Source organism: Neophocaena asiaeorientalis, unplaced genomic scaffold, assembly GCF_003031525.2.
Source record: "Neophocaena asiaeorientalis asiaeorientalis breed wild unplaced genomic scaffold, Neophocaena_asiaeorientalis_V1.1 scaffold847, whole genome shotgun sequence".
Taxonomy (NCBI): domain Eukaryota; kingdom Metazoa; phylum Chordata; class Mammalia; order Artiodactyla; family Phocoenidae; genus Neophocaena; species Neophocaena asiaeorientalis.
The window spans coordinates 1,450-15,020 of NW_020171812.1; the positions used below are offsets into that span (position 1 = coordinate 1,450).

At 44.0% G+C, this 13,571-nt stretch overlaps 1 protein-coding gene across 1 annotated transcript; it reads left to right on the plus strand.

The window, feature by feature from the left end:
* Positions 1-10,105: 10,105 nt before the first annotated feature.
* LOC112392499 (glutamic acid-rich protein-like) lies at positions 10,106-11,864 on the plus strand. Its single transcript, XM_024734274.1, has 2 exons — positions 10,106-10,509; positions 11,632-11,864. Exons 1-2 carry the CDS (start codon positions 10,209-10,211, stop codon positions 11,862-11,864), a joined length of 534 nt encoding a protein of 177 aa, XP_024590042.1. The 5' UTR covers positions 10,106-10,208.
* The last annotated feature ends 1,707 nt before the right edge of the window (positions 11,865-13,571 follow it).

The window sequence follows — 13,571 nt, forward strand, 5'->3', positions numbered from 1 at the left end:
AGAATTTTTTTCTTTCACGTTGGTACAAAATATAAAATGACCAATGATTACAAGAATTTGTACAACGTACATAAAGATGATATCTTGGGGGGCTTCCCTGGTGGCTCAGTGGTTGAGAGCCCGCCTGCCGATGCAGGGAACACGGGTTCGTGCTCCGGTCCGGGAATATCCCACATGCCGCGGAGCAGCTGGGCCCGTGAGCCATGGCCGCTGGGCCTGTGCGTCTGGAGCCTGTGCTCCGCAATGGGAGAGGCCACAACAGTGAGAGGCCCGCGTATCCCCACCCCACCCCCAAAAAAAGATGATATCTTGGGCTGGGTATAAAATGAAGAGACCTAATAATTTAAAATTCTCATTTTACACATTTCCCTGCTTTCCTATCTTCAGAGCAGATTCCAAGCACATGAGGTAGTCTATTAAATGAGACTCAAATTATGGTGAATCTATAAAATAGAGAGTTAAGCTTAAAAGAATAACAAGTTTTCCTTTCAAAATTGAAATTTGGAAGTTTATAGATCCAAATATTATCTGTGTGATCACTGATGATGTGTATTTTCTTAAGTTTTAACATCTTTTAAAATTATTTATTGATCAATGTTTTTTTTAACTAAAATGGATCTGAAAATAGCCAATCCTATTTTATTACACACACACACACACACATGTTTAGGTGAGGATGGAACTTTCCATAGGCTGGAGAGTGCTGCCTCTATATGGGCATGCCTAGTTGTCTGTCTGTCATTTGATTCCTCTTCTGTTTGCTTCCTTTGCATATGTCGGTAAGCATTTAGAACATGAGTGTGCAGGTGAGCATTTTAGTCGGGATTGAGCTGGGCAGTCTTCCTGATTTTGGCTAGGCTTACTTGCATGGATGTGTGTTGTTTGGCTGTTGACTGATTGGACAGGCCTCACTTCAGAAACTGAGGGTTACTTAACTCTGGTCCACTTGCCTTTTATACTCCATGTTGTCTTGGCATATACTTATGATGATGCCCAAGTACAAGAACCTAAGGCTGAAATGCAAAAGTGCTTTTTCATGCCTCTGATTGTGCCGCCCCCACTAATATTTCATTGGCCCGTGCAATCAAATGGACAAACTCAAAGTCAGTGAATGAGAAAATATAGTCCCTCTCTCAGTGGGAACGTCTGCTGAGTCCTTAGGCAAAGGGTGTAGATACAGGATCTATACTGAGGGAACCTGCAGCAAGAGGAAGCTATCTCGAACCCCATGAAATGCATAAGAAAAGGTCCAGGATAGACTAGAATTAAACCTGTAGCCTAATTGAATTCATAAAGGGAGCAGTAGTAATCAGACCTCCAGGCTCACGCTCTAGCTACTTCTGTTTTCCAGGGATGCAATATAGTGAGGTGCTTGCACATTTGAGCTTTCCATTAGGATTTAATTACGCAGTATTAATTATACACAGCTTAGCTACTAATTGGGATTGGGACTTTTCACAGGGATTGGAAGTTTCACTATCATAAAGATGTTTGGTTTCCCCAAACTGGTCTGGCGATCGAAACCAAACCAAATCCCAATCCCAGTAGGTTTTGTGTGTGAGTGTGTGTGGAAAGTGATAAACTGATCTGAGTAGTAGCATTATACAATACCAATTTCTGTGATAATGAAAATGTTCTGTATCTGTGCTGCCCAATACAGTAGTCACTGTGTGGCTATTGAGCACTTGAAATGTGGCTACAGTGACTGAGAAACTAAATTTTTAATTATTTTAAATTTCAAATTAAGTAGCTACTTGTGATACATGCACCTTACGTTCACAGCAGCACTATTCACAAGAGCCAAGACATTGAAACAGCCTAAATGTCCGTCGACAGATGAATGGATAAAGAAGGTGTGGTACATATATACAATGGAATACTACTCAGCCATAAAGTAGAACGAAATGATGCCATTTGCAGCAACATGGAAGCAACCAGAGATTATCATACTAAGTGAAGTAAGTCAGACACAGAAAGGCAAATAGCATATGATATGACTTATATGTGGAATCTAAAATATGACACAAATGAACCTATCTGTGAAACTGAAACAGAATCACGGACATAGAGAACAGATTGGTGGTTGCCAAGGGGGTGGGGATTGGGAGAGGGACGGCGTGGGAGGTTGGGGTGAGCAGATGTGAGCTTTTATATATAGAATGGATACACAACAAGGTGCTACTGTACAGCACAGAGAACTATATTCAGTATCCTGTGATAAACCATCATGGAAAAGAATATATAAAAAAGAATGCATATATATGTATAACGGTATCACTTTGCAGTACAGCAGTAATTAACACAATATTGTAAATCAACTATACTGCAATTAAAAAAAAGAAAAGAAACCCAAAATACCAACCAAGCAAGTAAACAAATAAATAGCTACTCGTGGCTAGTCACCACCATAATGGATAGTGCAGGTATAGGAAATGCAGAATGGCAAGAATACAAAAGTAATCTTGAAAAAGGAAGACATAGGTTACCACTCTTCGAACTTACTATGAAATTCTAGGAATTAAGCCATGGGGTACTGGTCAAGGAGAGACTAATTAACCAATGGAATCTTACAGAAAATATAGAATCTATCTATCTATCTATACACATACTGGTTCATCACACAGGGCAAAAAATGTGTGTGTGTGCATATACATATATGTTAAGTCACCTGATTTATGACAAATGTGACAGTTAAGTACAGTGAGGAGACAATGGTCTTTTTTTGTCAGTTGGATATCCACTTGAAAAAAATGAATCGACTTTTTTTCAAACTAGGAACAAAAATCAATTGGATATGGTTTGCAGATATAAATGTGAAAGGTAAAAAATAATTTAAAGCAAACATAGGGAATGTCTTCATGATTTTGAAGTAGGCAACATTTTCTTTTTAACAGGTCACACCAGAAATAAAATACTAACAATAAAGAAAAAAAGACAATGTAAGACTTAAGAGCATTTGTTCATCAAAAGGCACCATTAAGAAAGAGAAAAGGCAGTCCACAGATTGGGACTATTTGTTTGCCATACATGTATCCAACAAAGGAATTGTATCCAGAATACATTAAAAATTCCTACAAATCAAGAAGTAAAGGCAAACGACCCAACAGAAAAAGTGGGAAAAGACAAACAGGTACTTCAGAAAAACTGGCTAATACCAATGACTAATAAACAAATGAAGGGGTCTCAACCTCATAATTCATGAAGGTCAGGGAAATGAACATTGAAGCCATATTGTGATGCTTTTACTTTCACACCTGAATAGGTAAAATGAAAACTGATAGAAACATCATGTCTTTGTGAGGACGTGGAGCAACTGATGCAAGTGAAAACTGGTACATCCACTTTGGAAATTTATTTGCCAACTTCAGTATATGTGAATTTATGCATAACCTATGATGTAACAATTTCACTCCTAGCTATTTACCCAAGAGAATTATATACATATGTGCACCAGAACACCTGTATAAGAGTGTTCACAGCAGCACTCGTCACAGTAGGCAAAATGTTTTTTAACTCCCCAAACGCATATGAAAAATAGAGTTGCTAGGTAAATGGTGGTGCATTCATATCAGAGAATAACATGGAGCAATGAAAATGAACAATCTACAACCACTCACACAAAACACTAGATGAGTCTTTCAAAAGCAAAAGAAGTCAGTCCCCAAAGAGTGTATAGTAAAAGCCCTTTTGTGTAAAGCTCAAAAACAGGGAAAATTAATCTGTGAGGATAGAAGTCAGATAAGTGTTCACTCTCGGGACATGTAGTGACTTGAAGCAGATACGAGGGGATTTGAGGATGTGGCAATGCGCTGCTTCCTAGTCTGAGGGCTGTTATTTGGGTGTGTTCACGTTGTGAGTGCTCATAAGACTCAGAAGAGACTCTCCCAATTGTGAAGAGCCCTTCGTAGAGTTGTAACAGTAGGAAGATGACACCAAAACCACCCACACACAGACTTCCAGTTTTTCCCCATATTATACTGCAGAAGCAATATATAATTCCAGGGGGAAAAGTAATCAAAACCTTGATGAGGGACTTAAGGGTAGTAGGGGTCTGAGAGCATCTGTATCTCAAGACTACAGTATTGAGTATCCAGGGGAAAAGGCTAATGAGATCTGGAGACTTATGGTGTAATTATTATTGCCAGCTGAATTTAGCTGTCGACACTGTAGCTCTGGCTATTCCAGACCTTGGGCTTAAATGCACAATTACCATGTTGCACCTGGGGGACTCAGATTTTCCTGCTCCTTGCCACCAGTGGGTAGGCTGACATGGAACAAGTCATATGGGCTTAAATGCACAATTACCACGTTGCACCTGGGGGACTCAGATTTTCCTGCTGCTTGCCACCAGTGGGTAGGCTGACATATGGAACAAGTCACTCCGTTGATCCTATCATAATGGGAGGCCCCAATAAAGAAGAGTTGGCAATGGCTGTTTGCCCACTTGCATGAAAGCCAAGGGGTGGCTCCTTAATCCTGATAAGATATAGAGACCAGCCACTCAAGTCAAATTCTTGAGATCCACGTGGGCTGACCGATCTCCAAGATAGGCAAGGAAGAGTCATTCACTCTGTGGCTCACTACTCCCTAAAAAGAAGTCCAGTGCTTAATTTGAGTGTTTGACTATTAAGAGACAATATGTCTCACCTAGACAGTTTGTTGTACCCTACGTCTATGTTGAAGAGAAAATCCAGCAAATGTAGCTTGGTACAGGAGTAGCAGGCAGCTGGGATAGTGCAACAGGCTATCTCAGCAACCCTACGTTTGATGCCTGTAAAACCCCAAGGGTCCCCTGGAATTGTAGGTGTCTGCTACTGATAACTAGGCTATTTTGAGCTTCTAGCAAGGGAGACCACCTCCACCTGGCAGTGCCTCTTGGAGTCCTGAACTTGATGCCTCCCTGAGAGGGCCATCCACTGCACCCTTTTTGAGCAACAGCTGCTAACCTGCTACTGGACATTTGTGGAGAATGAGAGCCTTAGTCAGGACTGCCAGGGAACAGCCCGTCCAGACATCCCTATCTTGAGTTTGTTCCACTCAGATCCTCACAACAAGGTTGGAAAGGTACAACAATCTTTTCTTATTAAATGAAATGTTGTATTTGAGAGAGGGGCAGGTCTGGTCCTATAGCTGTGTCTTGCTTATTTGAAAAGGCTGTGGCTACCTATTTAGGGGCCATTTCACCTCTGTTTGCTCAACTACAAGGGAAGTCTTCCGCTACCTGGTGACCACACTTCCAAGAAGTCCCCAAGGATGCTTGGTGTTGGCTTACTGGTGTCTTGGCCACAATAAAAGCTTATAGTGTCCCCGGGCTTCAGCACTCCTTTAGCCTCAATGACAATCATAAAGGACCCCCTGCAGTGAGGACCAGTCAGCACCATGGGCTAAATTAAAAGCTGCCCTCCTTGCCCTAGACAATGCTCCTAAGGGGCAGGCATGCTGTATTTTCACTGGCTCTTGGGCTCTAGCTAACAGCCTAGTTGTCTCTTGGAGTTCATGGGGGATGATTGATTGTCAGACTGGGCAAGTGGCCCTGCTACCAGAATCGAATGAGCTCAAAAGGCCTCCATCTGGGTTACCTGCCAGCAGGTGACAGGGCTTTGAGCTCTGCCCACGCCTGGCAAAGAGACTACTTCCACCCTCTGCTGCCATCCGGTGGCTACTTCTGGTGTCAAATAACCTTTGAAACCTATTCTGGCTACGAAGTTGCCATTCCTGTGTGAGCCGCAGATTCTGGCAGCACCAGGGTAACGCTTGAATCTAAGTTCCGCCACGCTTTTGGCCACTTGTAATCTTTCAGTGCGAGCCATTCATGATGAAGGAGACTCAAGCAAGACCGCCAGAGCACCCCGGAAGTGCCGTGGTGTGTGCCAATGAAGAATACCTTTCTGGTTCTCACTCCAAACAGTACAGCTCTTTTTGACCAACTCGTTATTCTCCGTAATGACTTGAGAGAAGCTGATTCCATGGAGAGAACCAGCAGCCAGACAGAACTGGATGAGCACAGTTAGAGAGACAAGAGCTGTTCACGATTTACAGCCTTGGTCAACATTCTCAAGAGCATATTGGATGGAAGCAAAACCTCTAGGATAAATCAAATAATAACGGCTGAAATTTCAAGGACTAACAAAACAGGCAGAGATGGGCATGACACTTCATAGGTATTCCACGCCCCTTTTCATGCTCTGGTGGTTGGCATGATCAAGAAGTAGAGTGGATTTTCAAAGCTTTGACTATAAAAGATTGCTGGACAGGCCATGCTGTCAGAATCACTGCCAGACTAGACATCACGGTCAGACTATAGGGTCACTATATGAGGCTGTTCCCAGCAAGGGAATATTCCCTTTCGTTCGTTCTTTCTTCCTTTCTTTTTGTATTTTGGCCGCGCCTTGACGCTTGTGCGATCTTAGTTCCCTAACCAGGGATGGAACCCAGGCCTGGGCAGTGAAAGCGCTGAGTCCTAACCACTGGACTGCCAGGGAATTCCCCAGGAATTTTCCCTTTCTAAAGGGAATGGTTGCTTGGGGGATGTCAGGACAGGGAGATCACTTCACTCTATCAGTGATTCCACACTGACAATCCCCAACCATTCCTCTTTCTTTCTTTTTTCTTCCTTCACTGACCTTAGTCAGAGAACGAGGTGAAAGTGACTCCAGCTTATTGCTTCTACTATTACCTGGCTCCAGTCATTGGACATTGTGGATCACAGATCACAGGGATAATGATCCACTGGTGGAATCTGTGAAACCTAGATTACCCTTGTGGTGGCTCCCTCAGGCAGCAGTAGGTGATGGTCAATAGACCATTGAAAGTTCTACCATTGTGCCACAGCCTGTGTCACTCCTGGAACATCCAGATAGGTCTGGATGCACGTGGGAAATGGCTGGGTCAATGGGAGAAGTACTGACTACTGAATTAGGACAAGCAGACTATGGGGCCGTGGAAGGAAAACAACAATCTCAGTATCTGGAGTGGAACTCCTTGTAAGCTGGCAGGTGCAGAGATGGGGATCGGGTTTGTGTCCCCTAAATCCAGCACCACGGCTTGGCAAATATCCCCACGGCCCACTTGAGTCAAGTGGCGGTAGCAGCTGACTGAATTGTCTGAGGTTTGTCCTTCCATCCACATAGACGGGAACAGAAAATCTTCCATGGCCATGGCTATTAAATTCGAACCCCCTCATAGAAACACTCTGACCAGGACAACCTTGTTTCATTATTACTGATACAAGTCCACATGGTTCTCCTCATGCATCCATGGCACCAAAGGCATGTATGGATATTGAAGCTGCATTTATTCAGCAACACTGCCCATGTGGCTTTACCAAACCAATAAAAAGGTGATCCAAATCAAGTGTAAGAAGCCCCTTTAGGTTATATGCTTGTCTGTGTTGGAGAGTGGGCCACAGAACGTCTTTCCATTGGGAGGAGGGATAATGGTTTAAATCCTGCACTGTCCCCTGTAGTTATTGGAAGTGACGCAACCCTTTGGAGCACCTTTAGAGACACCAGGCAAAGAGGGCTGTTCTACCTGGGGAGATGCCTGGTTCCATAGCCCTGGCATCAGTGTCCAGGCCCTGCAGACAATGGCAGAAACATATCTGTAACTTTAGCTCTCATAGCCAATGAGGTGGCACAAGGTCTGGAAGATAAGAGAATCAGTCTAAACTTCCTTGTACTCTTGTAATGGATGACAGACTGGCCTTAGGGTACATTCAGGCTCAAGGGGGAGGAGTATATCCGATCAACAACATCTCCTTTCTGGTTGGCTTAATTCCACCAGGTGGAGCAGCTCAGCTATTGCAGCAGTGCAGGTACGACACTCTGCATAGTTGGGACACATTCCTCCAGGATCTGGTATATGCACTGAATCAAAAACTGATATTTCACGCTATGTCGCCACATCTACTGTATATGAATCTGGGAACCAAGGAGTGGAAATCAGATTGGCTCACGTAAAACTGAGTCTGATTCCTTTATGATGTTTGAGTGCTGAGGACTTTCAGGACTCAGCCTTCCCTCTTCCCCTCCACCCCACAGCTGGGTAAGCTGACACGAAATCCCAGGTAATCTCTTCTTGGAAGCCAGCAGGAGGTTCAAGCCATGCAAGCCCCTACCTCTGCACCAGAACACTCAGCCTGGCCCCACCCCTAACCGAAAGAAAAACCTGAAATCAGTCTCCTTTCCCACTCTTTCAAGCAGTTTTCAGAGCAGTCTGGGAAGGCTTCCCTGCTCTTCCCTGAAAGCCTTATTATGTAAAGAATAAACCTTGTCCTACTGTCTTAGTATGTGTTATGTTTGGTGTCAGCACTCTTGACATCTGAAGCAAATTTTAGCTGGGAGGATGGGGTCCATCCTTTCTTTCTGGAGTGTCTACAACAGTTCTTCTCACCATCATTCCCTGTAGCACACTTGCAGAATGTGTGCTTCCCATCCCTGAAACTTCAGGGTCTGCCGTATTCAATGTTCTGGATCTCAAGAGAGAATGTTTCTGGTAAGGCATACAGGTTGGATTCTACTGAACTTGAAGCTACAGCGACCATCTGGTCACTTCAGTCTCCTCATGGCAGTGGATCAGCAGGCAAATAAAGCAGATTTCTATATTGGGGGTGGCAAGTTGACCCTGTTTACCATGAAGAGATATGAGTTGTTCCTACATAATGGGAACAGGGAGGAGTATGTCTGAAGCAAGAGAATTCATCAGGAATTGTTTTGGTGCTTGCCCAGTAACAACAGGAAATTGAATCACTATAAAAGACCTAATGACTCCTTCATAATTTTAAGAATTGTGTACACTTGAGATCTTGGCTAAGTGGGGCTGAATGTAGCAAAAAGTCTTGGACTGTTGACTCAGAAATCATTCTAGGAAGCCTGCCTTTCCACGGCTATCATGCTTATCTTGGTCCTTTAAAATAAGTCTCTCACTTTCTTTGTTCATTCTTTGGAGCGTTGAAGTGAATATGTTACTGAACCAAACTTGGGTCTGTTCACCCAACGTGCAGCAAAGCTATTCTGACAGCCAGTTGTGGTCAAGGAACGTACAGCATTTTCTGCAAGGTGCCAAGCAAGGAGTATGGGCAGCTCATGCTCAAAAGACCCAAACTCCCGAACGGCCTTCAGTGAAGTATTTTTAAAGGCAGGCTGAGGGAGAGGGTAGTGGTATACATGATATCCTTGTCATTGGTTCGTGATGAGGTAACAGGGTGGAATTTTGGGAATTAATATCATCAATCTGATTTCAACCTGTCTGGGATCTACTTGGTGTGGTCAGCAGACAGTTAACTTCTTCCACCCGGTGGAGGTTTTAGTATCTGCAAAACAATTCAAGGATATGGCTCAGATTATTCTCTATAGCCCTTGAGAAGGAACTATGGGTCCATGACTTTATCGTATGGCCAAACAATTATTATTTTGTCTTGCTTGACTGTTTTCCTTTTTTCCTGCATTTTCTCAATTCTCTGATTAAATTTGCTCTTTGGAACTCAGGGAAGGCTTGGGAGGCTACAGCTCTTCTACAAACAAGAGGTGGGGTGGGGAGTGGAAGGGTGTCTGTAACTACAGGGTCCTGTTCCTTTCAAATTTAGCAGCAGTTCATTAAATTCTTTCCAGCACCTGATGTTAACACTTCTGCAACTTTCTGTTCTGACTGCATCCATTTCAACCTCGCCTTTTTCCTAACTAGCTTTAATAATGTTAAAATGTCCAAATTCTTTTTTTCTTTCTCTTCTGGTAGGTTTTTTACTATTGCTGACATATTAACTATACAGTTTTTAATGACTCCGCCCCTATTGGCACCAGCCATCTCCAGATGGAAATCAGGGAACAATTCACCCTGTGCAGCAGAGTGCCTCTATATGGGGACATTTTAGTTTTGCTGGCAGTGGTAAAATTAAAAGTATCGGATATGCTTGGACTTAAAGGGTAATTGGGGACTTCAAGGTCCTGGAAGGAAAGAGAGGAAGGTCTCAAACTCTAGAAGCTGGGTCTTGAAACTTCATTGAATCGCAGGCATGTCAATCCTCGCCTTTCAGCCAATGAGTTTAGAGCTCCCTCCGTGGGGTGGGGGAGGCAAAAGCCATTTTTGCCAACTAGGTCTAGCAGCCGGATCGCTTCTCTGGTTGAGCCACTGACTAGTGCATCTTTCCTGCCATCTCTGCCACAGAAAAGCGGGTCTCAGCCACACGTGGTCAGAACAGAGCAGGCAGTGGGATGGGCAGCATCCCTGGATCAGTCCCAGGAGGAGCGGTGCCAGCAGAACGGGGTCGCAGGGTCGCCGCCCGTAGGGATTTACTGGCGGAAGTGCGAGCCCTTTGGGAAGAGCAGGGCGCCCAGCCCACAGTCCAGGACGACTGGGGTGTAAAGCTGGTAGAAGAGCAGGAAGAGGCAGAAGAAGAGGAGGACGAAGTGGAGGAGGCTGAAGAGGACGAGGAGAAGAACGAAGAGGTGGAGGAGGGAGACAGAGACAAGGAAGAGGACGAGAATTATGTGGACAAAGAGGAGGAGGAGGACGGTGAGGAGGGCGCAGAAGTGGTCGCGGGTATCTGTGAGTTCCCCACTGCGCGGGTTCGGTCCCTTCCCCTCTAGACCCCGTATTCATTTTAACGACCGTGTCCTGGCCCGGCCGCACGCCGGCCACGCGGTGGTCAGGCGCTGTTCTTGGGAGCCCAGGGAGCCGGGAGAGAGAGGGGACCAGATGCTGGAAGGCGAGTACGAGGCAGAGGGCACCCCGCCCTGGGAGCCACGGGAACCTGCAGAGGGGGCGGCATCCCAGAAGGCAGAAGAACCGGCAGCAGAGGCCGAGTTCTGGGCGGGCGAGGTCCTGGCTGATGCCTCTGAGTCCTGGGACGCTGGGGCATGTGGACCTGATGACGGGGCCGAAGCTGGTGAGGAGCGGCCCAGACCTCAGGCCCTTGCAGCCCCTGCTGGGGCATCGGCCTCAAAGGCAGGCTGTGCTCAGCGCTGGCCTCTGGCAGTTACGCAGTGGGTCAAACCTCTCAGAAACTGTCAGGCACGATATGCACAAGTAGAAGCCCAGTTCTCTAAAGACCTTTAGGATCTTGAGAAAAAGTATGCTGCCTTCTACCACCCGAGGGGCAAACAAATGGCATACCTCACTTTTGGCGGACGGGCTTCCAAAAATGTAAAGATTCTCAGTAGGACGACCTGAGAAAATGATGAAACGGCACAGGGGCACTTTTCAGTGGTTGAGGAATCAATGAGCTTCGCGGTATAATTTGTCTTTAAGTGGGGTGAACATTTTCCATTGACGTTCTGGCAGAAACATACAAACATGCTGTCAGGGTCAGACGATTTCGATCCCTTCTCCAAAGGGCCAGAAGTAATCAGCAGCTGTGTGTGAGATCTGCTGGAAAGAAACATTTTCCAGTAACGTTCTGGCAGAAACATATAAAAATGCTCTCAGGATCAGACGATTTCGATCCCTTCTCCAAGGGGCCAGAAGTAATCAGCAGCAGTGTGTGTGAGATCTGCTGGAAAGAGGGGGAACATGTTGTGAAAACTGTCAAGCAGCAGAAGTGTGAGGGCCATGGAAGTGTTGTATCAACCAGTAGGAGCATAGCCAACTATTCTTTTTATTTCTTTATTTATTTTCTGACATATTTCTCTTATCCAGATCCTCCCGAGGGCAGAGAACTAGATTCTGCTGCCGATTTTAAATCGGGAAATGTTGTCCACCACCTTGTGATGCCAAAGTCCGTATCATTCGACACTAAAGAAGAGAGTGAACATCAGTATGAAAACGCTGATGAAGAGAAAGAGGATGGAAATGAGAAACCAGAAGAAGGACCTAAGCTGGATATGGTCTCAGCAGAGGGCACCTCTGGAGAATCCAGGATTATTGTATAGTGCAAGCATTCCTGACATATACCTGTTACTAACAGCTTTATGTTTTGTTTTGTTTACATCCTTAATCTACTTTTTGTTTATCTTTTTAACATCTTTATTGGAGTATAATTGCCTTACAGTGGTGTGTTAGTATCTGCTTTATAACAAAGTGAATCAGCTCTAGTATACCTATATCCCCATTTCTCTTCCCTCTTGCATCTCCCTCCCACCCTCCCTATCCCACCACTCTAGGTGGTCACAGAGGTCCGAGCTGATCTCCCTGTACTATGCAGCTGCTTCCCACTAGCTAGCTATCATGTTTTTAATAATTTTTGTAAAGTAAATAAGAAAAAATTGATGAAATTTAATTTTGGAAAAACAGTTTAATGTTAATAATGTACTTGTCTTCTAGATGGTATAGAAGGCAGTGTGTTCTGAAATGTATTTCATTTACAGCCGCAAGTCCTTTGTCCTGTAGCTTTAAGACTACTACAGATGGGAAATTTATCAAACCTGGAAATAGAGACCTATATTTTTTTAGAGGTCTAAAATATAGAGACCTATATATTTAGAGAGCTGGCAGGAGAAGCAGCTAAAGCGACCAAGCTGTTCACTAGCTGTACCTTCATCACCTGGCCCCAGAAATGGAGTCTCTTGGAATAACAATGCCTTTGAGAAGGTGACTCCTTACAAAGTAGTAAAAAGTGAAGGATTTCAAATAAGACTGCATTTCATGAGTAATTGACAAATATTACTTCAATTTAGATTTTTTATTCAAAAGAAACAAGGGGCAAAGATTCAGTAGTGGAAGGGACGAATAGATAAAGGAGAAACCTAGTTCCAACACGATAAAAGCATTATGATACCATGCACATATGAAGTTTAAAGACATGCAAAATTACTAGGTTGATTATAGATACATCTATTTGTAGTAAAAGGCATACATAGGAGTAATGCATACATATGAAGTATGCAGAAGTGTGTATGAGAACAATAAACTTATTTAAGACTGGTTGAATCTATGGAAAATGATGGAGAATTCAGTTGGGGAGAGGTAAACTGGGTTTCAATTTTATTTGTAAGCTTATGTTTCTTAAGACGGCTGATGGTTGCATGGGTGTAGCATTTTCTGTGCCTTTGTCGAGGTCTGAAATACGTCCTAATTTAAAGAAAATTAAAAGAGGAAATTGGCCTAGTATCTGGAACCTCTTTAAGGGAAAAAAGTGAAGTGGTACTTGAGCAGAGCAGAGGATCAGAGAAGGGGAGGACCAGGGGTTTGAGGGTAGAAGGCCTTATTTCTATATTTAGTTAAGGCTGCTTGTATCAATACCGTTTTCTATTTTCTATGGTAGTTCCTCACGTATGCAGTGTAGATTAACATTATTTATTTATGTGTGTATCTCCCCAGCTCCCTAAAGCGTGAGCTTCTGACTTGTTCGGAACGTAAAGGCTTTTATTGATTTCTCTCTCCTAAAGCACTGTGTTTTCTTCTCCGTAGATGCTTGATAAAGGTCTGTTAAAGTGAAGTGAGTGTAAGGTGTCCACAACCCTTTCCCCTGTCACTGGTGTTGACATTTAAAAATGCTTTATCATGTAGTAACGCAGAGTATTCCTCATGGCTAGAACAACAACAACAGCAAAAGGCACAAGGCCTTTTGTCACCATTGTTTAATGAAAGAACAGTGCAAGTAGAAATTTATCCATGTAGGGTCCCTCAAATTTCAGGAA